The 27812-nt window shown below is 35.5% G+C and overlaps 1 protein-coding gene across 3 annotated transcripts; it reads left to right on the plus strand.

The window, feature by feature from the left end:
• The first annotated feature begins 46 nt into the window (after positions 1 to 46).
• LOC130799015 (protein ABC transporter 1, mitochondrial) lies at positions 47 to 27812 on the plus strand. 3 transcript variants are annotated; one of them, XM_057662120.1, is made up of 9 exons: positions 47 to 266; positions 418 to 1151; positions 1463 to 1688; positions 2455 to 2607; positions 11811 to 11969; positions 12749 to 12908; positions 21697 to 21806; positions 26139 to 26255; positions 26489 to 27812. In XM_057662120.1, exons 2-9 carry the CDS (start codon positions 571 to 573, stop codon positions 26861 to 26863), a joined length of 1881 nt encoding a protein of 626 aa, XP_057518103.1. In that variant the 5' UTR covers positions 47 to 266; positions 418 to 570; the 3' UTR covers positions 26864 to 27812. The 3 variants fall into 3 exon arrangements, with proteins under 3 accessions (XP_057518103.1, XP_057518105.1, XP_057518104.1); XM_057662122.1 differs by having other exon boundaries at positions 47 to 261; XM_057662121.1 differs by having other exon boundaries at positions 47 to 1151.

Consider the following 27812-nt stretch of genomic DNA (forward strand, 5'->3'; position numbering starts at 1 on the left):
TAATATTTAATTCTTTTGTCAGACTACAAGCAACAGTTTCCTTCCAATTTTTTCCTTATATCTAATTCCATTTTCATTTACTGACTTGGTGAAGAACCCTAATTTTTGATTGAAGCATGTTCCTTCTTTAAAAATCATGGTCCTTCTTCCCCATTAAAATCTTTTGTGATCAAGCTTTGAAAATCACGGTTCTTCTTCATCTATGATGTAAAATTGTTAATCTACTTACCAAAAACCGCCTCTCAAAAGTACTATGATGAAGTAAGGTAGTGTTCACCTTATCCCAATTTTTTTCTGTAGTATTGGCAAATATCAAGTGTTACTTTTGTAGAGTTCCTCAAAGTTTTTATGTAACGCTGGATTATTATTAATTTTATTATGCGTTTCATTTATATTATCGTGTTTAAATTTCCCTAGAGATTGGTATTGGATTATAGCAGAGAATCATACAAAGAAAATGGTCTTCTTATCAGTCATCAGAGGATCAGGATGATTTCACCATATTACCACAAGAAAGAATCCAGTTTTTTCACATCATATCATTCATAACAAAAGCAGCTGACAGATTACATGCATTCAACGATGAGAGACATGAGTAGGGTCATTAATGGTCTATCATTAGTGGCCAGCGAATTTGTGAGACATTCAGGACCAAGGGAGGGTCCGTTAGATGCACTACAATCTCTTGCGAAGATAACTGCAAGTGTTTTGGGCCTTACAAAAGGTAAAGCACAGGTTTATCAACATGAAGCGCAATTTGCTAAATCTGTTTTAGCAAGTAAGCATAAGACTTCCATTGCCACAGAAGACTCTGTTGTTTACTTCAATGATAGTGATAAATCTGGTACTGGCAGTAGTTCTGCCTCCAGGGAAGAGGTCATGTCAACCTCAGAGACAGCTGCTATAGATGGCCCAATCACAGTTTTTTGTTCTGACGAGTCATCGTCACAGCCTGCATCAGGGTTTCTGGATCAACCTCACTTGACTGAACATGTAAGAAGAAGCAACGTGGTAGCTGATGAAGTGATGGATGTGGGCGAAGCACAAAATGCTAATACCGTAACATCTTTCTCTGTAACTGCCACCCCTTCGAAGAGACGGAAGCCTAGGGAAAGGAAAGTTCCTGCGACACCCTTTACTAGGGCTCTTGGGTCAGTTTCCTTTTTTTTTTATTTTTTTTTAATCTTTGTCACTTGATTATGTTTAAACTTCTCCGTATGCCACCTTTCCTAGCTATTTGGCTTGGTAATGATTTTGTTATCTGGATTGATTATGATAATTCTGATACTGTCTCTATTCATTATATTGGAATGTTTTTGCACATTATTTTAGCTTGAGTGTTATAAAAAGTAGTTCTTTAAATAATTGATGATGATATCTCTGTTTTCTGCTCTTTATACGTTTTTCTTTCACTCAGTTTATAAGTTCTAATATGCTCAACGCATGTCCTTGTACTTGGCAGGTTTGCAAGTCTAGGAGCTGGTCTTGCTTGGGGAACTGTCCAAGAGTCTGCCAAGAGGATCTTTTTAGGCAGACCTAATTCACAGGACAAGCAGTCTAGCCTTTCTCCCTTTTTGTCTGAAGAAAATGCAGAACGCTTGGCACTTGCTCTATGTAGGATGCGTGGAGCAGCGTTGAAGATAGGGCAGATGTTGAGTATACAAGATGAAGCACTTGTACCTGCTCCGGTATAGATTTTCAATTTTGTTTAAAACTTCTCAATTCCTGGATGCTTCATTAATTGTGTATTTTTACTTTGTTTACCCAGAGTTTACATCCCCGTTGTACCCAATGAGCTTTGAATCATGAAATTTGTCTTTGTTTCCTGTTCTTGGATGTTGCGTTGTACATTTTTGATAGCTCTTCTAATATTGTTTAATTTGAGTTAAATCTATGTAACTCCTACTCTGTACTTTTATTTTAATGTATCAGGTATTCTCTATACTCGTGCGTAGATAAAGAAATCTGCACCACAAAATGACAATAAAACGTGAACACCTTGAAATTGTAATTACGAAATGAAACATATAGGAATATTATCCTATCACTTGGTTCACACCTCCATTCTATGTTGTGACATTTTTTTTTGAAAATATTCTATGTTGTAACATTGTTAACACTATTGCATATATAGCTTCTTTTGCTCTTGATTGTTTTGTGATTATTTAGATTCTCATGTCCCCTTGTCCTGTCATTTTTAATTATCTGAAACTCCTATAGAAAATTATATTTTCAACTGTCTACAACATGATTGATGTGAAATTTAGTGTATATAAGTTGGTTTTTATTTATTGATTACTCTTTCTTTTATATGAAAATTTATTAGTAATAAAATGTTTCACATATTAGAACTATTTTTGAATATTGATCTCTTTTTATATTAGAAAAGTATTTATATGTTTGTGACTGATGTTGTCATTAACCGCTAACATATTACCCTTATTTTTTTTCTAGATCTTGGCTGCTCTAGAGATTGTACGTCAAGGTGCTGATATGATGCCTAGGAGCCAAATTAATCAAGTCTTGGATGCTGAATTAGGACCTGATTGGTCTTCAAAGTTAAGGAGTTTCAACTATGAACCAATGGCAGCTGCAAGTATAGGACAGGTATCTTGTGCAGTTATGATGCATATCTTTTGCTATGTGCATTTCCATGAATTCATTGTTTCACTTTCAGATGCATTATGTTTGTTTGAAAAATCAAATCGGTCTAACATTACACTCTTTAACCTTCGGAATTTCTGTTTTGCATTGTCTTAGATGTGAATGAAAATCTTTGGAAAAATTACCTAGAATAATCCAATTTTTTATTGATTTTCCTACAAGAACCCCAACTTTTGATTAATCATGACTAGCCACCTTGGCCATCTTTTTGGTTGACCATTCACAAACCAACGAAGGTAAGCCTCGACCATTTTATTTACGATCTCCGTTTGGCCGTCAGTTTGTGGATGGTATGCCATACTCCGTAGAAGATGAGTTTGTTGTAACCGAAACATCTCCCTCCAAAAGATACTCATGAAAACCTTATCTCGATCGGAAACAATAGATGTAGGGAAACCATGTAGTCTTACCACCTCTTTGACAAACTTAGCCGCTACATTGAGAGCCGTAAACGGGTACTTGAGAGCCACAAAATGTCCAAACTTGGTCAATCGATTAACGACCACCAATATAGTGTCAACCCCCTCAGATTTGGGTAACCCTTCAATGAAATCCATAATAACATGCTCCCAAACTTGTGTAGAAATTGGAAGATTTTGTAACAATCTCGGGAGGTTCGAAGTCTTAGCTTGTTGACAAACTTGGCATTCCTTGACATACCTCGTGACTTGTCTTCGCATTCCCTCCCAGAACCCCTCTCCTGCCAATCGTAGATATGTCTTCAATTTCCCTGCATGTCCTCCCAACGGAGAGTCATGATACTCTCTCAACAATATCGGAATGAAAGGAGAAGACTTAGCTAAAACATATCTCCCTTTGTAAAGTAACACCTTATTGGTGATCGCAAACCCGGTGGGAACTTGCTCCCCTTTTTCAACAGCCTCCCTGATTCGAACCAAAGTCGTATCTTTGTTACCCTGTTCTTGCAACATGTTTCAATCTATTCTAGTCAGCGTTCGTTCTTCTTTATTTTGTTTCGTTCAAATTTTCAGTTAGACTTACTCTCAAATACTGAAATTTAAATTTCTTAGTTGTTACGAAGCAGATGGGTGTTCTTTTGATAGTGTAAGTTAGTGATTTTTTGTTGCCTTGTTTAATTTGGATGCTAATTAGTAGATTATGATTTTGTGAAACGGTTAATATCATTCTTGCTTAGAAATGAGTATTGTCAAAAATCTGATATTGGCTTGTTACTACATTTTCAGGCTTTTCTTAGTTGAATAGGTTTTTAAAATCCTTTTTTGGGAGGCATAGGCTGTGATTATTTAGGAAGTGTTAGAGTTTTTAGTACTTTTTTGTGTGGAAAATAATCAAAAAATAAAAATAGTGATAGTACGTAGAATCCCACCAGATAATTTTGATCCTACGTAGAATCCCGATCCTGACAACCTTGTTCAGCACAACTCTAGAATGTGGGCTGTTGAGCATGGTACTTCCTTTCCTGTTGAGCCATGAATTCCCTCTGAATTTCTTGTCCACTCTTTCCGCCCAGTCCATACATTGTTGTAAAGTGGTCGGCCCTAACACACTCAATTCATTTTTAATCTCCTTTTTTAAACCTCGCAAGAAGGCCCCCATAATGAAAGGCTCAAGTGCGTTCTCCAAGTGGTTGATCTTGTCTACAAACATCCGTCGGTATTCCCCTATGCCTTCCTTTTGTTCCGCAGATACCTACTACTCATAAAGATCTGTTTCATCCTCGGCTCTGAAATATCTGATTATCAAATTCTTTAAATCCCTCCACCTCGTGATTGGTGTATTATCATTTTCCCATTTATACCAAAGCATAGCTTCGCCCTCAAGACTTACGACAACAACCTCCATCTTCTCTTTTTCATTCAATTGGTAAAATTTGAATTATTTCTTAGCTTTCATAATCCACTTTTTTGGTTTTCCTCCTACAAATACAGGTAATTCAAGCTTCCTATGTTTCCAATTATTGCCACCCCGATTCTCATCATCCCTTGCATTAAAGAACTCAATTCTTTCTTCACTTCTTCCATGGGAAATCGTTTCTTCACGATGATATGTATGATTTGATACTTGTTTTTCTTCAAGATTGGGCGTGGTTATCTTTTCTTTCTCTAGAAGTTTCCCTTGGCCCTCTTAAAGATTGGCCAGGGCCTTTTCTATATTGGCCAGCGACTGTTCTGTACTAGCTTGCTTCTGGTTGAACCATTCCTCTAAAGCTGCCATTTCAGTTCGGACCTGCCCAGAAATCTGCTTCTTCAACTCCTCCATATCTCTTTCAATCTGATCAAAACGCTACTGGTTCGTCGGAATCCCCATTGGATCCAACGACTTTGATACCAGTTTGTTATAGCCTGGTCTGTTAATGGACATTAGCTACTGCCGTGAATGAACACAGATCAAGAAACAATGGTAATGCAATCTTCGAGCGCTGCAAACTCCACAAAGAATGTTTACCTCTTATTTCTTGAATAACTAAATTAGAACAACCCGAGTATTTATATCTATTCTACTGACCATCTAACAAATAACTGAATTCAGTTATTTGATTACAATTGATCCAAGGCTGGACAGCTGTCCTTACAAGTTACAGCCATGGAATCAAAATGCGGCCGAGTCATCTCGAAACGGCCGTTTTGTAATGGTTTTTATATTTACCGTTATGATTTCTCGCGTTTTGGAACTGTGCTTCAAAAAACGGCTTGCTAGAAAGGAAATCGGCCGCATCAACCGTTATAAAGCCACCGGACCACCGAGATTACTCGCTAGTTCTCAAAATTGCAGACAACAGTTAGGACGAACAAGGAGAAGAATTGCAGACAACGGTTGATTATCTGAAAGGACAAAGGATAAAGGACGGAGGAAGAAGAAGTGAAACATTTATTTAGAACTTAGAAGGACGGATCGAGGTGGAGTGATGTTGATGCTCTGGATTGATCTGGAATTACGAAGGATAATGACGGAGGTGGAAGGAAGAGTAAAGCATTTATATTTCTTAACTAATTAATAATAATATATGGGGGTAGAAAGCTAAAAACAAGCAGACATTGGGGATTTGGGGTACAAATTTGCAATTATTATAGTACAAGTAATTATTATAGTGCAAGCATGTAAGATTTGAAAATAGTGGGATTTTTATTAATTAAATAGTACTACATATACGTGGGATTTGGCTAAATGGGAATATGATATTTTACTTTATAGTTTAAGAAGTACAATACTTTACTAGTACCTCCTAACATTCTAAAGTTTTAATGTAATTATGGAAATATTAAGGTGTTAATAAAAATATATTTTTAATCTAAATTCTTTCAATTGATATATGAAAATTGTATTTCAAATATATTATAATATCGTGATCCCTTCTGCGGTAACTGCATTTTTTCCGTTCCCTCGACCCGCGATCGCGACCGTGTTCGCAATCGCGACTGCGTTTTTGCACAATGTTTATAGCTATCCTTACAAGTTATACTATTATTAATTACATTCTCATTGATTCCTGGGCAGCTGTCATTCTCCCCTTGTGCCTTATTGTTTTTGCCTCTTTTGTAGGTAATTATCTGAACATTTCTCATTGCTGGTGTACATCTGTCTCCTCTAATTCGTCCTCCAATTCCTCGACAAATTGCCCTTCTGCCGGCGCATCTTCCTTCTCAGCCACGCTAATCAACATCTACAACTCTTTGCGGCTGCACACGTGGTTGATTGACCACTTGTCGTCACATTTGAAGCACAACCTCTTAGCCTTTTTCTCACGATACTTGCTGTGGGTCAGCCGATGCTCCCGTCTTACCATGTTGCCGGCCGAATTCGAGGGGGTATCGGTTTCTGGGTTGACTTGTGATATTCTGACTCGATTTAGGGTTAGGGTTAGGGTTAGGAACGAATTTGGGAAATTGGGAATTATTTGGGAATTTGGGTACAACTTGAATTTTTAGGGGGGTAGTTGGATAATTTCGGACTTGCCCCCCTGTCTTCTTCCCAACCAAGATTGGCTTATCAGCTTCCTATCAATCCTCTCTACCCATGCCATCGCCTGTTCCAGCGACGTCGGACCCAAGACTCGAAGCTCCGTCTTCACCTCTTCACACAATCCTCTCAAAAACGCGCCAACATCACGGATTCAACCACCTCCTCCAAATGGGTCAATTGTGTCACAAACTCCCGCCTATACTCCTCCACATTACCGGTCTGCTCCACCGCCATCTACTGTTCGTAAAGGTCACCAACCTCAAATGGTCGAAAACGCTCCAAAATCAAGTTCTTTAAACTCACCCAACGCTTACAGGGGGGTTCTTTGATTTACCCACTTATACCACAATAGGGCTTCACCTTCAAGGCTCACTACGAAGCCTCCATCTTTTCTTTTTCACTAAGTTGGTAAAAAGAAAAATATTTTCTGCTTTCATTATCCCCATTGAATGGAGGTAAATCTGACCTTCTTGCTTTCCAGTTTGATCCTCCTTGATAATTCTCCTCACATTAGGAATGATGGCGATCATTATCTGTTCTAAGATTGCTTACACCCTAGGGGAACTTAAAAGCTAACAACCAAGAACAAATGAGGAACAATGAAGGTGTGTTCGTGGCGTGTGGAATGTCGAATGAAATGGACAATTTTTGTATTTTTTTTGTTATGAATTTTGAACAACAATTAAAAGAAAGGATAGTTTGGCTAAACTCAAAACTCACTAAAAATCCATTTAGCTAATCAAGAGGCTTTTAAGGCGCAAGTGCAATCGCCTATTACACTAAGCATAAGAACTTTTGCAAATATAATTTCAATCCAAGAATCATACAAACAACAAAGGTTTTGAAACAAGAATGCTTTGGGTTTTTATTGTCATTAATTCATCTCCCTTAAAATGAAAATCAAGCTAAGTATATATAGAAAAACTAAACAGAAAATAACTTCTAAAAAACCCTAATGGCGTACGGTTTTAGTCACAAAATCGGTTTGTAACTTCTCTTCTCCGCTTCTAGCATGATGCATGTAACTTCCTCTCATGATGAGATAACTTCTTGGCATGATCTCCATATCTAACATGATGATGAAATAACTTCCTATCAAGTCTTCCTCTTCTAGATAGTTGGAGGTTTCTTTAAACAAGGGGGTGGCTATTTGAGAAAGTGGGTAGTTACATGTGGTTCCAAGATCCCATGATCTTCAACCAATTCTTTCCGTGTCTTTCACATAATTTCCACTTGCATTTGAGCTGATTGGCGTCACACATTGGACGTGCGTCTTGGACTATTGTTGATAGTTCCTCGCTTTGACTTCTCTTTCAAACCATGCGCCTCTATTACAAACCAACGAGTGCAAAATACATGCAACTATATTCTAACACACTCAACTAAATTAAACTAATTAAAATAACATACTTGGCTAGAATAAAACACAAAACTAGAATCTAAATACTACTAGTTAAATAAGAGAAATTAAATAAAACTAAAACATCCTAAGCAAACGAAGGCTTCGGAAAATAAAACATAATTAAACAAAGGGGAAAGAATCTTGTTTAGTTGCAGATAATTAACATTGTAATTAAGATTGAATGATGGATTGATATAATCCACACAAAAGCTACCTTGTATGTTGTTGATGTCTTTAGATAAAATAAGCCTTGAATAAAACTTACACCCAATTTTGAAATATAGGTGGACCTTGATTTGCAACATACTCTCCTCCTTTAGAAAAGTTTGTCCTCAAACTTGGTACTTGGACATGAATTTCGCCCACATGATCATGTACACATAAAGGCCAATTTGTCTTCGCCATCTTTTGCTTATTTCTCTTCAAGTTGTTGTGGGATTGGAGTAAGTAAAGTTGAGGTGCACATTTCTTAAGAGTTTCTTCATCATCCAAATTATTTTTTCTTGGGTCATCTTCTTAGGGCTCAAGTTCAAGTTGTTTAGGTGTATTGGGTGAAGTGAGAAAAGGTGACTGTGTTTCCATATTGAAATTTTGTGAGGGTGTGGAGGAGGTTGTAATGGGGGTGAGGGTTATGTGTTTAGGGTCTTTGGTGAAGGAATAAGTGTTGTCGTAACCATCATGCATTACTTTTCGATCAAGCAATTGGGGTCGTTCCAATAGAACGTGACAAGTATCAATAGGCAAAACATCACACCATATTTCCTCTTGATAAACTTTACCAATTAAAAAATGGAGTAGAACTACTTGTGATAATACTAGGCTTCTACGTTGGTTACGGTATTGAATGGTGTAGGGTTGTTGATGAGGTATGGTTTGAAGTTGTAATTTGGAAACAAGTATTTGAGATGCAATGTTTGTGCACGTTCCTCCATCGATGATTAAAGAACACACTTTTTGCTTTATGGTGCATCTTGTGGAGAAAATTTTCTCTCGTTGAGCTTTGCTATCACCAACAATCATATTTGCATACTTTCGAAAAAATTGCTTTTAAAAGCAAATAAAATCGTAAAATTCTAAAATTTTACATGTAGATAGATCTCGAAAAAAATACCTAAAATGAAAAAAGAATTTTGTAATTTGGATATCGAACGAGGAAGTTATAGCCTGTCCAAGTTGGAGGCAGAAACTTTCTACGTGAAAATTTTGGGGTTTGTGCTTTGAACTTTGGGGCTCGTTTGGGTAGGTGTTTGGGGCTATAATTTCACCAAGAACATGTTGGTTAAGTGTTTCACGTTTTCTTCAAGGATAAGCTTGCTGTGAGTCCAATCTATTGTAAGATCGCCCTCACCCTAGGGGAACTTACAAGCAAATAGCGAAGAGCAATGAGGCTTAATTTGAGGCGTGTGAAATGTCGAATAAAAGAAACAATTTTTTTGCATTTTTTTAATCTGAATTTTGGAAACAATTAAGGAAAGGATAGATTAAGGATAATAATCCTCAATTGAATGTGTGGTGGAAATGTGAAGAGAAAAGAGAAGATGAAGAAATTGAATTAAAAGGATAAGAAATTAACCACCAAAGAATTCAAGTAGAGTTGTGTTTGGTGAATGATATAGAAATAGGTTTGGCTAAACTCAAAACTCACTAAAAATCCATTTAGCAAGTAAGGAGGCTCTTAAGGCACAAGTGTAGTCCCGAATTACACTAAGCATAAGAATTTTTACAAATATAATTCTAATCCAAAAATCATAAAAATAACAAAGGTTTTGAAACACAAAGTCTCAATTTTATTATATCATAATTAAGCCAACTTAAAGGAAGTACAAACTAAGCTATTTAAAATAAAATGTGAATGAGAAAATAACTCTTAAATGGCACTAAGAAACTGCACGGTTTTTTGCTCCAAAACCGGCCGGCGGTTGGATCTTGACCTGTGGTAATTGCCGGTCAACCCATGTTCATCATGGGTATGTAACTTCCCTCCCTCTTGTGTAACTTTCTTGGTAAGATGTATAACTTCCTTGGTAATTTCCTCCCATGATGTGTAACTTCCATCCATGATCTCCTTGATGGCAAAATAACTACCCACCTAGGTGACAAGATAGAATTGGGCGGTTATGGGGGGAAGGAGTGGCCGGCTATAATAGGCAATGTGGATGATTGAGTCTTGAGCTTTGACCTTATGATTCTTCAACCAATTCTTTTCTTGATTTTTCTTCTTGGTCATAAGCAAATGGCGCCTTTCGTTTAATGTTGAACATGGACCAAATCTTGTAGCTCCTTTCCTTGCTTTGACTTCTTTTGCTACCCATGCGTCTCTATTACAAACTAGCATATGCAAATTACACACAACTATATTCTAACACATTTAACTAAAATTAAATTAAATTAAACTAATACACTTAGCTAGAATAAAAACACTCAACTAGAATCCAAATACTACAAGTTATATAAGAGAAATTAAATAATATAAAACATCCTAAATAAACCGTGGCTTCGGAAAAGAAAGCATAATTAAACCAAGGGGAAAGAAACTTGTTTAGTTGCAGATAATTGTTGAGTATTAACTAGCATTGCATATAAGATTGAATGATGGCTTGATATAATCCACACAAAAGCTATCCTTGTATGGTGTTGATGTCTTTGGATAAAATAAGCCATGAATAAAAATTCCACCCAATTTTGAAATATAGGTGGACCTTGATTTGCAACATTATCCCTTATACAAACCCACTCAAGATTCGCTTCCCCATGTTCTTGGCTTCGACTTTGAGTTTGCCCTCTGTGAATTTCATCTGTCTTTGTGCCCATTTCTATTATTTTCGCCTGCCCTTCCATCAAAACAGCCAAGACTTGATCAGTCTTGTCTTGTTTTTTAGCGATTTGCTCCACAGCCGCCGATACCTCTCCATGTACTGTCCCAGCAATCAGCCCCTTCAACTTGTCTAACTCTTGTCCGAGCTGAACCATCCTGCTTTGTACATTTAGATTTCCCATTGTCATGGGAGAAATAACCGCTCTGATACCTGTTGAGACACTCCCGATCTCAAGAACTCAAACACACACACAAACCAAACAAGGATTACACAATTTGTAGAACCACACAGTTTCGAGTACTGTGTAAACTCCTTTAATCAAAAACTGCACAACTTTAATCAACTGCAAGATGGCTTGATATAGACATATCACTAATGCCACCTAAGCCTAACAACATAAAAGACTAATGCACGTAAGCCTAATCAACCAAAACATAATACAAAAAAAAGAATGATTTCATTATTGACTTAATATGGCCTATACCACCAGTCCACCCTTCTTATGAAGCCTACTCTTTCCTCTTTTCCCTCCTTTGGTACGTCGTAAGAGTGGGAGGCAACGTAGGTTTTACAACTTCGCACCGCATTAACTACGATTTGCATTAATACTCCGTTATAGCTGTTTTCTGCGAAATCGCGACTATTTCAGCAAACGCATCAGCGACAACGACCGTAGTTTTTTCCATGGGACTGATCATAAGTCATTTTCCGGAACGATTTTGGATTTTTCTCGTTTTGGGCCTTTGTTGTGTTATATGTTCTGTTATGCGTTTTGTCATGTGTTATCCGTTATGCGTTTTTCGAAGAATGGGAATTTCGTTTCATCAAATCTTATATTGTGTTGGCCATTTTGCACTTGCTTCCATGGCTTTTAGGTGTTTGAAGCAATAGTTCATATCTTTTTCCTTTAATTTTTTTATCTTTTACTCTAGTTTGTTTTAAAGCTATAAATTTATATAGAAACTCAAATGCTTATTTATCTTCAGGTTCACCAAGCTGTCACACTAGATGGTATGCAAGTTGCAATGAAAATTCAGTATCCAGGAGTAGCGGATAGCATTGAAAGCGACATAAAGAACGTGAAATTATTGTTGGACTATACAAACCTCATTCCCAAGGGACTTTATCTCGATCGAGCTATGAAGGTGAATAAAAAATGTTAAGCTTTTGTTCTAGGAACCTGTAATGAATTATTAGATAATCAAGTATAAGGATGATACGAAATTTGGTTTTCATGTATAGTGATTGGTTTTTTAAAGGCTTTATATAATTTTCTTATATACAAAAAAGCGTTAGATGCTTTACTTACTAGGAAATGCAAGCATAATTTATCGTAAAGGAAAAGGTAGCATAATTGTTTGTTTGAAAGTGAAGATGGAGAAAGGGTAGTGGAGACAAGATAGAGTAACAATATTTCAAATAAGTATGAATAACTACGTTAGTATTACTCTCTTCATCCTGGAGGTTAGTTCATCTTTCCTTCTTAGATATTCTAATATGGTCTCCGTTCAGTTATAATCCAATTTAAAAACTAAGTTATAATTTTTTTCTCTACAAGGGACTGAAATGAAAAGATGCATTAATTTTGGTTTTGATAAAGGGATTAAATTCTAGATGTGGCATGTTTTTCCTGATCGATCTCCATAAGTTTGTGATGGTACAAAGAAAAAATGCTTCAACTCAAAGTAAATGATTGTATTGTGGACCTTTCAAACTTTGAACATTTTTTTTTTGAGAATTTGCTTTTCTTATGTACACAAAGGAGATTTCTTGTGCAAACATCAATATCTATATTTATAAAACATGTAAACAATGAGGCTTAGGATGCTGTCATTTTGTCATTTTACGCAAGCCTCATGCTCATTACAATTTTTTTAAGGATAACATGTGCATCTTTGCTTACCAATGTCTTAATTTGTCGTAGGTTGCAAGGGAAGAGTTATCTCGTGAGTGTGACTATGAGTTGGAATCAAATAACCAAAAACTATTTTTGAGTTACCTCTCTGACAAGCAAGGATTTTATGTGCCGTTGGTTGTGGACGAGTTATCAAGTAAAAGAGTTCTGACAACCGAACTTGTTTCTGGTAACTATCTCATTTTAATTCTAAAATATCCTTTTTAAATACAAAATCAAAAGTATTTTCAAACTTCTATATGCATTAGTAGCTTCGGAATTCTTGGAGATCCATTGTTAAATATATCCATTGAACTTGAAAAATGCTACAACTGACTATTCTGAATTTTACAATGCTTCCTCATTTTGTTACTTTTGTGAGACAGGCTCGAAGAGGTGTCAATTGTTGAATTGTAGATTTAATGAACATTATAATGTTTGTTTTTTCCCTGGAGGGGAATACAAATGTGATGTGTAATGGAAAAGGGGATATGATCTAGTGTTCTATAGCTTAGATAATTGGAGCACTTTTTGGTATTTTTAGTTTACTTTTTGCTTAAATCGGATTATTGTCTCTTCAAACACATATAGAATTAAGTAATATCTTTGGACCACCAAACTTAACACATGAAAATGGTCTCCAAATCGATTCCCAAGTTATCGCACAGATTCCTTGGTTAAAGGTCGAGATACACACAGACACAGTTGGCTCAAGATAATTATTCACTAAGAAAATCATGGTTTATTTTATCAATTCACTTATTTTCCAAAGAGGCTTATAGGAACTATTTTGGGAGATGGATGACTAACAAAAAGAAACAACATTTGATACCAAAATTCACTCAAGATAAATGACTTGAAACAAAAAGATTCCTATTAATCCTTCTCTTAGATTCATCACTTACTAATTCATCCTCGATGCACTTTGTGCCTTGTGTACCTAGTGTGCCTTCTCATTGTGTTGTGTAATTAAGTTAAGATTTTTTGTTTGATAAAGAAATAGCACACGAAAACAAAATTTACTTGAATATGAAATTCATAAAATAGTTGCCTCCATAAAAAAGATAGTATAGCAAGTAAGGAAAAAGAAAATAACTTTTGGTATTCTTCATATTCTCATTATGCTACATCTATTTTTTGAATAGTTACACCTCTCCAAATCTCATCATTCTTCCCCTTTACAAAAAATGTGTGTCCTCAAACTTTTTGTTGAATTAAAAGGAAAAATAAAATCTTCATACGTTGAGGAACACGACTCAGTTTCCTCCCATTTCTTGGACATTTATTTAAAACCTCTTTTATGCTCTTTCATCGCCATGTATTTTTGGATATGAACATCATCTTGGTAAAGGAATAATCATGATTTAAACAATGCTTCACATATCATTTTGCATCTTTCAATATATGGACATAGAAATCTCGAACGTAATTGATTTTGCCTCTTTGCCTTCTTTGAGATCTCGACAACTTTCATGATGCATGTAAATGAAAAGCCACCATTATACATACCTTGCATAGTTTTTCTTTTGGCTCTTCGAATTTGGAATTTGTTGTAACTTCACGAATAAAAATGTTCTTTTTGACATCAATCGAACTTCTCATCTCAATAAAAAAAAACTAAAAATTATATTAGGATGGGGTATTAGATAAAGTTTTTCATGGATGCTTTTTGCCGCGTCTTCATGGGTTCCACCATTTATTATAATAACATCACTTTTGAAAAACTTGAGAATCCCATGGAAAGTTCATCAAGCAAAATGCTCGAGGAATTACCAACCAAGGCATATTAGAGAACAAAGAATTTCTTTTGAGATCAATTTCCTTTAGCGCCAAGTCTTCTATATTTGCAACATCATCAAACTTGATTTCCTTTAAACATGTTGACCTATAAAAGACTTGCTCTTGGGAACTTAAGTTTACTTTGAAAATTTTACCATGATTGTGTTTAGCTTTATCTCCAAAATGAAAATTTAGCCATGCACCAATATGCGAAAAACCCAACTTCCCAAAGAGTAAAATGGTGTTCCATCAAACTTTATGGAATAACATTCAACAAACAATTTAGTCTTCTCTCGATTCAAACAATTCTTCCTTTCAAAGAATCATAATCTTCATGTTTTGTTTTCCTCCTATCTTTTTATCCCATACAAGTTTTCTTCTCAATGGATGAACAATTCTTATTTTACAACACCTATCTTGCTTTTCCCCAAATTAATTTTTTTTTTCTCATATTTTTCATAGGACAAAGAATATTTTTATATTCCTTATATCTCTCTCGAACAACTTCGATGATGATATCCAAATTCAAGATTCATGATAGAAAATTTATCACTATTACTAGAATTATTCAACTTCTCTTGTTAACTTGAAATGAACATATTATTATGTGGAATCATCATGCTGTTGTCTTGTTTTGTTTCATGCTCAATCACACTTTCTTCAATTTGTTGTTGCTTCGTGGGTTACAAATTTTCACACATATTTGTTGACTCATTTGGATTAAAGTCTTCAAAAGTATGTTTAAATTCAACTACTTAGATTGTAGGAGTTCTTCACTCAATAATTCTTTTATTGTAAAACTATTATTCAAATCACATACTACCTTGTTGTCACCACAAGATTCTTCTTCACTAGCAACAAAACATTCTTCAATAATTTCTTAATGAGTCTCTTCGATGATGGCTTTTGTTGTAGTTTTTGATTTCTTGAGATATATCTCTTTAAAAGATCCACCAGTTTTGCTAAAGATTAAAGGTCGGTGTGGTATGTGTGCCCTATCCATGGCGATTTGAACATATGGCTATCCCAAAATCTCATTTGGATCATCAAAAAAATCTCATTTCTTGTTGTACTCATTGACATAACCTTATAGATTATCCATTCGTGACACAAGTAATTGCAATTTATCAAGACAAGATATGATACACCTTTAGTCATTTTAGTTTTGAAAAATTAGTTGAGTTTAATAGCAAAGCTTATGAAAATTTCTGAAATATTGTGGGTAAAGATCACGAAAAATGACACAAAATGAAAAAAAGATCAGCACATTGAAATATTGTGGAACACTTTTTGGTATTTTTTGTTTATTTTTTGCTGAAATTGAAATACTTTATCTTTGAATACATCTAGGATCAAGTATGGTCTCTAGACCACCAAGATCAGCACATGAAAATGGTCTCCAATTCAACTCCAAAGTTATCACACAGTTTCCTGTAGAAAATCATAATGCGGAAATAAGACTGATTTGGGTTTTGAATACTTGATTTGTATTACTTTATCAATGAGAGGAACACCCCTATTCATACATGATTAAGACTAAAAATGAGGAAACATAATATTAACCTAAATCTAAATAATAGGAAACAAAATAACCTTAATATCCTAAATATTAAAAAAGATCTTAACTTCCTAAAACATAATATTTTGAAATAATATCTTTATTTTATTTTACTTCCTATTTTCCTGCACTCCCCCTCAAGTTAGGTCTTGGGATCACCGAAAGCTAACTTGCACAATATTATTCAATGCTTTTGATCCAATTGCCTTTAACAGAAAATTTGCTAATTGATCTTTTGATTTTAATGAAGACATTTTGATGAATTCTTTGACGAATTTGTCATAATTGACTTTCAATTTTTTGAGTTTAGATAAAAGGTCATAAAATAGATTGGGTTGGTTTAATTTTTTTTTGGATCAACAATTTGGATTTTGGGTTTTTGGATTAATTGGGAATTAAAGATAAAACTGGTTTGATTTTGTTTAAAGGGTAGATGGGTTAAGATATGAATTTGTGAGTTGGTTCGCGGGTCAGTGGGTTAAGGGTTTGTAATATGGATAGTTTTAGGTCACCCAAGGGTAACAAATGAGTAGCCTCCATATAAAACTCATTTTTTGGAAATATACTCTTAATTTCCATTTCTGGTCTTTCTTTCTCTACTGATTTTTGGGATCCTGAGTTTTTGGGTTCAGGGATTTGGTTATCCTTGCTTACTTCTTCCTTTGGAGAACCTTTCTCTGGGTGTTTTTCGGATTGGGTTTCGGGTGTTTTTGCTTTTAGTTCGTTTGTTCCTTCTTTTGAAATTTGATTTTTGTATTTTTCTTTACTCTCCCTCTCGCCATTGACTTTACATACTCACTTCTTCTACATTACTCCCCCTCGCGACCTCACGCTCGATGGTGCTGTTCACGGGAGGCAGTGAAATTGGCCCGTATAGAGTATGAATCCAAGTTCATAATTCAAATGTCAGAGTTAATACATGCAAGAATCCATGACATAACCTTGCTATCATATTGTTTCCATTGTGGAGTTATGGTCGTCGGGGGAATGATGGTGATATGATTGAGCATCCCCCGATCGTTAAGTTCAATTTCTATTTCTTTGCACCACTTGGTGTAATTTTTTCCGTTGAATCTTGCAGATACTTTTTGCTTTATATTGATTTTTGGGTTTGTATCGATTTTTTGGTTTCTTTGTTGGAAAAGTGGATAATTTGCTCCATCTCTGCCAATGAAAACATCATTTTTTCCATTTCATTTCTTTTGATTGACTTGGGTTGATTGGTTTTGTTTTGATTTTTTTTTTGTTTGGATCGATTTTGGTCGATTATGATCATGATAAAATACCAATAGAGTTTTTCCGTCCAGGAAAACCTTACGGCGCTGATACAATGTAAAAAATCATAATGCAGAAATAAGACTGATTTGGGTTTTGAATACTTGATTTGTATTACTTTATCAATGAGAGGAGCACCTCTATTTATACGTGATTAAGACTGAAAATGAGGAAAAAAAATATTAACCTAAATCTAAATAATAGGAAACAAAATAACCTTAATATCCTAAATATTAAAAAAGATTTTAACTTCCTAAAACGTAATATTCTGAAATAATATCTTGATTTTATTCTATGTCCTATTTTCCTACATTTCCTTGGTTGAAGGTCGAGCTAAATACAATTAGCTCAAGATAAGTTTCAAAAAGAAAATCTTGGTTTAATTTATCAACTCACTAATAGGCCAAAGAGGCTTACTTGAACTATTTGTATGAGATGGATGACTAACAAAGGCCTAATGCATACTCAATGACTCTAAAACTAAAATGATTTGCTTGGACAAAAAGAAAGACCAACTATGCAAAGTAAACTCTTTCCTAAGCCTTGGAATACAAGTCTCACACCTATATTTTCTATTTAACTATAAACAAAAAGAATCCTATGAACCTTGCTCTTAAACTCACCACTTGCTAGACAAGTCTACGAACACCAAATAAACCCTTCATATATTGATTGCTTGGCAGGAGAACAGGTTGCATGTAATGGCTCATCTTATTGTTGCTTGGAGAACACATTGCTTCATAAAGCCTCTTGACTTGTTTCTTAATTGTGTTAATCAACCAAAGGATCATTATGTTTTATTCCTTTCCAATGCTTGATTAATGTCAAATGGCTACTTGGATGTTTGCTTGTGAAGGAGGAAAGGTGGCTTGGTGAAGAGGACATTGCAACTCCTTGAACTTTCGGCCTTAAGTAGATATTTAACCCTATTTTTAATGATGCTTACTAACCATAAAATCAATATGATTAAACCTTCAATAATCTAATCAATTGCTGGAAATACTTCACAAGTGAGACAAGATCCTACATCGATAAAATAGTGTATTGTGAACTTGCATATATATTGGGTGAGCTAATCCTCCTACCACTATATGGTTTTGGGAAATAATGAACCTTACAAAGTGTATGTGCAAGTCAAGACTTTTGACCTGTGGGTTTGTGGGCCCGAGCCCACGGGTGTCCCGTGCCCACACGAATGGGCCACGGTGAGATTATGTAACGAATTGTCACGACCTAACATGGTATTCGAGCCGATGGTGGTTCCTTGGATATGATGTGGCTCACATGTGAGGGGAAGTGTTGCAAATATTTCACGTGTGAGATAAATTCTCACATCGATAAAATAGTGGGTTGTGGGCTTACATATATATTGGGTGGGCTTCCTCCTACTACCATATGGTTTTTGGAAACAATGAACTTCTCCAAGTGTATGTGCAAGTTAATGCACTTGACTCGTAGGTTTGTGGGCCCGAGCGCACTAGTGTTCCGTGTCCACAGGAGTGGGCCATTGTAAGGTTATGTGACGAGTTGTCACGGCCTAACATGCTATTTGAGCCGATGGTGGTTCATTGGATATGATGTGGCTCACATGTGAGGGGGAGTGTTAGAAAATACTTCACATGTGAGACAAGATTCCACATCGATAAAATAGTGGGTTGTGAACTTGCATATATATTGGGTGGACTAATTCTCCTACCATATGATTTTGGGAAATAATGAACCTCACCAAGTGTATGTGCAATTCAACGCTCTTGACCTCTCGGTTTGTGGGCCCGAGGCCACGGGTATCCCGTGTCTACACGAGTGGGCCATAGTGAGATTATGTGACAAATTGGCACGACCTAATATGGTATCAAACCCGACGGTGGTTCCTGGTATGATATGGCTCACATGCGAGGGGAGTGTTGGAAATACTTCACATGTAAGACAAGATACCACATCGATAAAATTGTGGAAGGTGGACTTGCATATATATTGTGTGAGCTAATCCTACCACTACTGTATGGTTTTGGGAAACAATGAACCTCACTAAGTGTATATGCAAGTCCACAACCCTTTATTTTATCTATGTGGGATCTTGTCTAATATCTGAAGTATTTTCAACATCAATCTCCCTTTAGAACGGTTTGGATGAATTGCTTGATGATCACCGGTCTTTGGATTGTTGTGTATCTTCGAACATCACGGTCTTCTTAGCTCTTGTGTCGGACTTTGTTAGATGACATCTTGGGCTTACAAATTCCCTTTTCTTCATGTGATATTGTTCACGAACCTTAAACCTTGTTCCACACCTTTGAACATAGTATTTTTGAGGACTTATGAGTGCACATTTGCCATCCTTTTAATAAAGGGTAGTTACTATTGAGATGACCTCTTATTGTTTAATGGTTACACAAATTGTTATGATAATGCATGGAAACTTTCACATTGTAGTTGTTTATAGCGTGTGCAAAGAGGGATTTTAGAAGAGAGAGGAAGGAGATTAAGAGGATTGTATAAGAGGGAGTGCATTGCTTTGATTATAAGAGCAGGCTCTTAAACTTAGAGGAGGTATGAGATGTGGGAGATAGAAGGGGAGACCACTATTGATGCTCTAATACAGCTTGGTGAAAATAAATGTGTAAGATATTGTATTAACTAACTTAATGATAACTTACATGTTTTAAGAGGCTTGCTCTTTCACAAATGAGTTGTGAAACTCAATATAAAAAACACATTTATAATATCCACATTTTATAGAATTCAGATGTTGCTTTTTTTTCTTTTTCTTTTTCTTTCTTTTTTTTTTTTTTTTTTTTTTTTTTTTTTTTTTTGTCTAAATGATTAGTCTCTGTCAAGCTACTCTCTTAACATATTCATGTTGTAATTACTATAGTATCTCCTAGCAAAGTTTATAGCAAATCGACCCGAGGCACTTAGTTCTCATATGGATAGCTTTTTGCTATCTGATGTCACTACAGCTGTGCTTGGTTCCCTCTCTAGTCTAAATTGGCACTTGGTGTACTCAATTTTACCTCAACTTATTATAAACCCTTGGGATTCTTACGTTTGTCTCCTGAAAACTTCACATTAACCTTGGTGATAGTCTCATCCACCAATACTATATTATTTGCAAGTAGCATACACCGTAATGTTTTATCCATATGCTCCATCCAAAACATGCTTGAAAGGGTAAGCATTTGTTTGCAATCAGTTTCTGTGGATTATCATTAATGCTCAAATCTATCCAAGCATGCTGTCAACTTAACAATCTTTTTCTTTGGGCCCTGCTTCCTGAATATTATGGCACTAAGGAAGAAAAAGTACCGAGATGTATGATGGTAAATGAGCTGCAGGGAGAATTGCATAAGTATCCCCGTACACATGCTTCTTTCTTGTGGTGACTCTTATACTATTTTTGGATAGCAAATTAGGATAGAAAAGAAAGAAAGGGAAGGGGAAAAAAAAGGAAGGGGAGGGATAAGGAGGGAGAGTGCATCTTGTTTGTTTAGAGGGAAGGGAAGGGAAGGGAAAAAGAAGAAAAATAAGTGTTTTCCTTTCAAATCTTTCCAACTTAGGAGAGATTAGATTCTTAATAAAACTTGTCTATGTTTTCCCTTTTAACCCCTCCTCTCCCTTTTTCTTATCCAAACAAGTGATTCTTCATCTTTTCAAATCCCTCCCCTTCATTTCCCTCCGTTTTTTTTCATCAAAACATCGTGTTTAGGAACAAAAACTTTTCAGACCCCAATAAGGTGCGAGTATCCAAGTCTTAATCTTGAGGATTTTGCATGCATTGAAAAATGCTTGCTCCTAAAAAAGAAGTCAAATCTGAACTATTGATCTTAAAATAGCTTCATTACACAACTCTATTTGAAAGATAAATTAAATCACGAGAAACAAGAGCTGGAGTGACTTTGAACGAGTGATTTATGGTAGGTGAGACTATTCAGGAGTAAGACTGCTTACAACTAGATGTCCCTCAATTCTTTCCGTTGCTCAGCTCATATTGGGTTGTGATTATTGTAAGATTATTGTTTTTATGTTCGCAACAATAGAGTTCTAGCATATCTAATTGAGGCTTACTAATCCATTACATCTGGTAGCTGGTGAGGCCTTGTGCAATGATGCAAATAGAGAAAATATGGAATACGAAAAGCATTTTCTATGATTCTGTATATCAAACTCTGAGATTACATGGATTTATATAATAACATAATGTAAGAATTAATAGGTAAATCTGGACTTTCCTAAATACATGTACCAAGATAATGATTGATTCTGATTCATGAATCTGACTAATGCATGAACTATGATTTTATATCAATGATGAAGTTAGACACATTCATTGTAGAGGTTCATAATCTAACAATATCACTGTTTACAGGAATTCCCATAGATAAAGTGGCATCAATGGATCAGCAAACTCGAAATTATGTGGGAAAGAAGTTTTTGGAGCTGACTTTGATGGAGTTGTTTGTTTTTCGCTTCATGCAGGCAATTTCTTCTTTCATTTTCAGTTTCTGTCCTCTATCTTGAAGCCATATTTTTTTTTTGATCTCATGTTAATCCCTTTGATGGACGTCTAGTGTTTGAACCCTACCTTTTGGCTGCAAATGATATTATGATAATACTCCAAGTATGTTGTGAAAACGATGTAATGTTCGTGAAAACCTTTGCTTCATTTCCACTTTTGGAACCATGGAGGATTGTATGTGTTGTGAATATAGGAAGGTAAGAAAATCCCACATGTTGCTGAAGGCACAAGATAAGCTGCAAATTGCAAGCTGCTTTCACTATATAGTTTGCAACAACTTAGTTACAGGTGAGGCTCACAATTGATGATTTATACAGAAAATCTGACAGGAAGAAGGAAGGAAAAGAGGTAAGAAAGGTAAAATAGGAGATAAGAGAGATTTAGAAGAGAGGATTGAGTTTTGTGTAATTACTTGGATAGTTGGATGATCAAATCAGAACACATAAAGGGTATATAGAGCCCTCTCAACTAGTTAAGGAAGGGAAGGATATTTGTAACTAACTTTCATGCCAAAACTAAGTTGTTACATTTGTAAATACTTTTAACAACTTTATGTAAGGCAAAAGCCCCTCAAGTGATATTAACTGCTATGATGGTAACATTCCACCCCCCTTAAAAATGCTCGACTCGAGAGTAATACATAAATTTAACACCGAGACAGTTGTTGTTCAAAAAGTGCAACTTATTCCCATGTGGCTTCTTCTGCCGGAAAACCTGGCCATTGCATCAAGTATTGTACTTGTGCAACATTCCAGTGCACCATTTGTGTTGCAGTAGGGGACAACCTTTTCATTATGCTGCTTGTCATTAAACCAGGCTGGGATGTGAGCAGTCCTTTGTAAACTACCCTTGAAAGGCTGGAGAAACACTAGGTGGATTTGTGCTGGACATGGTAACTTTAGCTTATAAGCAACTTGCCCAATAATAGCTTCTATTTGAAGTGGGCAAATATTTAGGGGATAATTTTTCATTACTTTCCATATTTTTTATAGTCATTTGTTCATAAGTTTGGGTTTTCAGCCATACTCACTCTCCCACTGCGAATTGTCTATCAGTTCTATGCTTATCCACCGGAATCTTCCTCTTTTGTTGTGCTCAGGACAAATTAAACTGTAAAATTCTGATCATTTCTTCTCTATTCTGGAGAAATCTATCAATTGATGTTACATTATTTTCCCCAGGAAGGTAAGCCATGTGTAAAGAGTGGTTGATTATAAACCACCTCCTAGGGTGTTGTGTTGAGGAGTGAAATTTAGTATTATTCCACCATTCAGCAAGAGGAAGCCCCTCATTCCAGCTACTAGGACAATTCAAAATCATGCATCTTAAGTAGGTTTCGAGACATTTGTTCACCGTTTCAGTCTGCCTATCAGTTTGTGGATGGCGTGCAAATGAAATTACCATGTCAGTGCCCTGGATTGTGAATAAGACTTTCCAAAGTTGCTAAAGAAGATGGGATCCCTATAGAACTTGGCCAACCATGTAGTTTGTATACATTATTAAGGTATACCCGCACTACCTGAGAGGCTGGGTATGGGTGAGTGAGTGCCATGAAATGATTATACTTACTCAGTCTATCTAGAACTACAAATATAAGAAAAACCCATCAACTTTGATAGCCAGAAATGCTACAAGGTGTTGAAACCTTTGGTTGAAGTAACCATTTGAGGCTCTTTTGATCTGCCTTTATAAATTGCGAGTTTTTCATAAATTGAGAGTTTTTGCCAGCCAGCTCCCATTTTTCAACAGTAATCGCAACAAGGAGCTTTTTCTCATATATTGAGAGTTTTTGCCACCTAGGCCCTAAGGTGTTACTAATGTATGCTAATGGATGACCCTCATGCATAAGAATGCACCTTTTCCCCATTGGATGCATCAGCCTTAACTAAAAACACCTTTTGAAAGTTTGATAAATCCGAAACTGGGGTTGTGCGAGAGCAGTCTTATGTTATTTAAAAGCTACTTGTGATGCATCATCCCATACAAATGATCCCTTCGTAAGTAGGAAAGTCAAAAGGTTTGCTGATCAAAGCATAGCGTTGAATAGATCTTCTGTAGTACCCAGTTAACCCAAGGTTTGTTCCATTAGTGACTTGTTGTATAGGAGGATGTGATCAAACAAAAATCAATACCCCTTTTCTCACTAAGGGTCTGAAAATATGATACATTCAAGCTTGGAATGAAGTTGGTGCATTAGTTAGCTCAAAGGGCATAACAAAAATCTCATATTGGCCATTGTGATTCTTGAAGGTAGTCTTGTATACACCATCCTTACATACCCTCAACAGATGATAACCCTCAAATCAATCTTGCTAAACACCTTCCAACCAACTCATCAATAAACTCTTCTACCACTTGAATTGAAAACCTATTTTTTGATTATCTTATAATTAAGAATTCTATAATGCACACAATCTCCATGAATCATCCTTCTTCTCCACGAAAACTACTAGTGAAGCAAAAGGTCTATCTTGAATGATGCTCTGCTCAAGCATTTCTTGGACTAATTTCTCTATGAGATCCCTTATAAGGGGTGTACACTAACAAGGTTTGTTTCATGTTCTAAGGAAATTTTATGATCATAAATTCTCCTTATAGGGGGTAAAGATTTAGGTTCCTCAAAGATACTATGGTATTTCTTTATCCATCCAGTCACATAGTAGGATACTTCACCCTCTACTCCACCCAATCTTGGCGTCTTCAGCTCAAATTTATGTCCCCCAAACATACTATGGTATTTTTTTAAAACTTGTATACACATTGATCATCAAATCTTTTCAATCCACATTGTTTCGAGCAAGAATGTAAGAATTAAACCAAGATTCGGCTGTTTCCCCAAAATTAATAGAGGCAACATGTAATATCTGATCATCAGGTATTACAAACGATTTAAAACACTTTTTTAGCCTTTTTAATCCACATTAGGTTGGCTACCATCAAATTGGGGAAATTCTAGTTTAGGAGTATACACAAATTGTCTTGGAAGCCATTAAACCTTGTGAACCTAGGTGGTGTGCCAAACTTGCTGGTTTCCATGCTTCCTCGATCCATTCTGAACTGATGCATTGGCTCCATTTTTAACCCCAAAGAAACATTTTGTTCTTCAATAAGATGCATCATTTTTGACTACTTGAATAAGAGATTTGGAAGAGAGGATTGAGTTTTGTCTTATTACTTGGATATTCAAATCAGAAACATAAAGGGTATATATAACCCTCTAAACTCAGTTAAGGAGGGGAAAGATATGTGTTACTAACTTTTCCGCCAAAACTAAGCTTTTACATTTTTAACTACTTTATGTAAGGCACAAGCACGTCACGTGACTATTAACAGCTATGACTGTTAGCAGCTACTGTAACATAATTGAAGAGTTTAGCTCCATGATCACTTTGATTTTAAACTTGGAGAACAGCCAACTTTCTCCCGTAAGTGTTATATATATATATATATGATCAAATAAGAAGGATTTTAAAATGAGAAGGATAAGAAGGATTTTTTTAAAATACTATATATACAAAAAATGATACTACGTTATAAATTAAGAACATTTTTCAGATTTATGACATAGTATCTTTTTTGTGTAAGATAGTGACTTTTACGATTATGTGTTTTTTGTTCAATCGTGACCTTAGAATTTTTTATTTTATTCAAATCAAGAGTGTAGATAGGTTCTTATCCTTCTCATTTTGAACACCCTTTTCATTGTATCCCTCCCCAATATATATATATATATATATATATATATATATATATGTATATATATATATATATATATATATAGAAAGAGAGAGAGAGTCAACTAACTCAATGACATCTAGGTTAGTCACTAGTGAGCAGGCAGTAATTAGCTATTTGATGGGTTGGTATAGTCTTTGTTAGGGTTCACCATTAATATTCTTGAGTAAGGATTCAGATGGGGTTAATAGGCTGAGCTAGTCTCTACTCTCTAGTGGCTTCCTGGAGCATGGGCAATCTTGTAGGGTTCAATCAAACGTGAACCACAAATGGTTTTTTTAATTGGGAAATGGAACACTTATGGTGAACTAACTCAATAAGGAAATGAAAGGCTTGTCAAAATCTTAAAAAATTAGCCAACAGTGAATATTTTTGATTAATATTGATTTATTATCTGCAAATTATTTTCTTTTATCATGATATCATCTTGGATGCTCTTTATCGAGTTACAACTGTGAAGAAAAGATTACAGATTGCTGTTTTCCTCACCAGTTATTATTTGGACAATGACCAATGATTTCCTCAGGAAATATTCTCACTCCCTTGCTACACTGCAGACTGACCCAAACTGGAGCAACTTTTTGTATGATGACACAGCAAAAAAGATCAATTTAATTGACTTTGGCGCAGCGCGAGAATATCCTAAAGCTTTTGTTGATAACTATCTAAGAATGGTAAATCTTATTTCTTTCTTGTATCCCTGCCCTGCTATTGATTGTAACTTGTGATTTTGTTATTCATCCATGTCTATTGTTTAAGATTTCAAAAGTTATCATTTTCACAAGTCAAATGGTCTGGCAGGACATTCAATAGGACCCATTTTAGCATTTTGATGGTCTGAAATGAGTCCAACGATAGAGCAGTTATAATGCGTTATTTCTGATTTCACGAATTGCATCTCAATTAGGTGATTGCTTGTGCGAATTGCGATAGAGATGCTGTGATAGAGATGTCTGAGAGACTTGGCTTTCTGACAGGCTCAGAATCAGATATAATGCTGGACGCTCATGTTCAGGCTGGTTTTGTTGTTGGCCTCCCTTTCTCGAGAGTGGGTGGATATGATTTTCGTTCCACCAATGTTACTCACAGCCTCTCAAATCTAGGCGCAACAATGCTAAAACACAGATTGTCACCGCCACCTGATGAGGCATACAGTCTTCATCGTAAACTTTCAGGAGCTTTTTTGGCTTGCATTAAGCTAGGTGCTGTTGTGCCTTGCAGAGAAATGCTTTTGGATATATATGAGCATTACATATTTGGAGAAGAGAGTGCTCATATTTAGTCAAGTTACTCCACTTAGTGATGCATTTTTCTTATGAATGCATCCTACAAAAGTACAGATCATTTTCCTGTTTCCTTTGGTTGATGTCATTTTTGCATAATTATACGGGATTTTTTGCCTCACCTATTTATCGGTTAACAAGGTTTCCAACTCTCTGGGAATTTTTTCTCCCATACTATTCGTTATGTGTTGGGAAATGCTCTCTTACATAAGAAGGTCCAAGGTTATTTTGTAAGGGAGCATTTTGATGATTGAAAATAATAAGTTTTCTAGAGGGAGGTGTTCTCTTACAAGAGTAATTGCAGGTTGCTTTTTCTAATCTATGATTAAAGTGAACGAAGTTGTGATTGAGAGTGATTAATGGCTTGAATGGATAGTGAAGCCAAGAGAGTTTTAATTCAAGATCAGTTTCATATGATCATATCTATTCATTTCATGTATAAATCAAGTAAAGGTCTAGTAAGTTTTTGCATAGATCTCCATTGATGGATTCTTGGATACAACTTGCAACATCCCAAGTCCTTACATGGTGCACTTTCAGTTCTGAAGACTCAACTCTTCTCTAAGATGATGAAAGTCAACTTGTCATAGATTCAATTAAAGTTGATAGATTCTTTATTTATTTTTAGTCATATTTGATTTATTTACTCATTTATTATCTAAAATAATTAAATAAATTGTGCTAATAGTGTAAAAAAATGTTCAAATAAATATTAAATAATAGTTGGTTAAGTTGCTTAATTTTAGGCGTTTATTAGGGATTTCCTGAGTTTAGATTCAAATGTTTGAATCATTCTTGCTACAAATTGAATTTGCTATTATCATATGATATTGGTTCTTAGCAGAATATTTTAAATAATTGTTCATCAAGATCCTACGTTTTAGAACTTGGTGGTTAATTTTAGAATTTGAATTATGAATTGGTATTTTGAGATACAGCGATTGTTTT

The sequence above is a fragment of the Amaranthus tricolor genome, chromosome 13 (genome assembly GCF_026212465.1).
Source record: "Amaranthus tricolor cultivar Red isolate AtriRed21 chromosome 13, ASM2621246v1, whole genome shotgun sequence".
NCBI lineage: Eukaryota > Viridiplantae > Streptophyta > Magnoliopsida > Caryophyllales > Amaranthaceae > Amaranthus > Amaranthus tricolor.

Excerpts from the sequence above, each read along its gene's own strand:
- LOC130799015 (XM_057662121.1), top strand. The coding sequence starts at position 571 with ATGCATTCAACGATGAGAGACATGAGTAGGGTCATTAATGGTCTATCA. Across the intron at positions 1,152-1,462 it reads CCCTTTACTAGGGCTCTTGG|GTTTGCAAGTCTAGGAGCTG; the intron begins GTCAGTTTCCTT and ends TGTACTTGGCAG. Across the intron at positions 2,608-11,810 it reads CAGCTGCAAGTATAGGACAG|GTTCACCAAGCTGTCACACT; the intron begins GTATCTTGTGCA and ends ATTTATCTTCAG.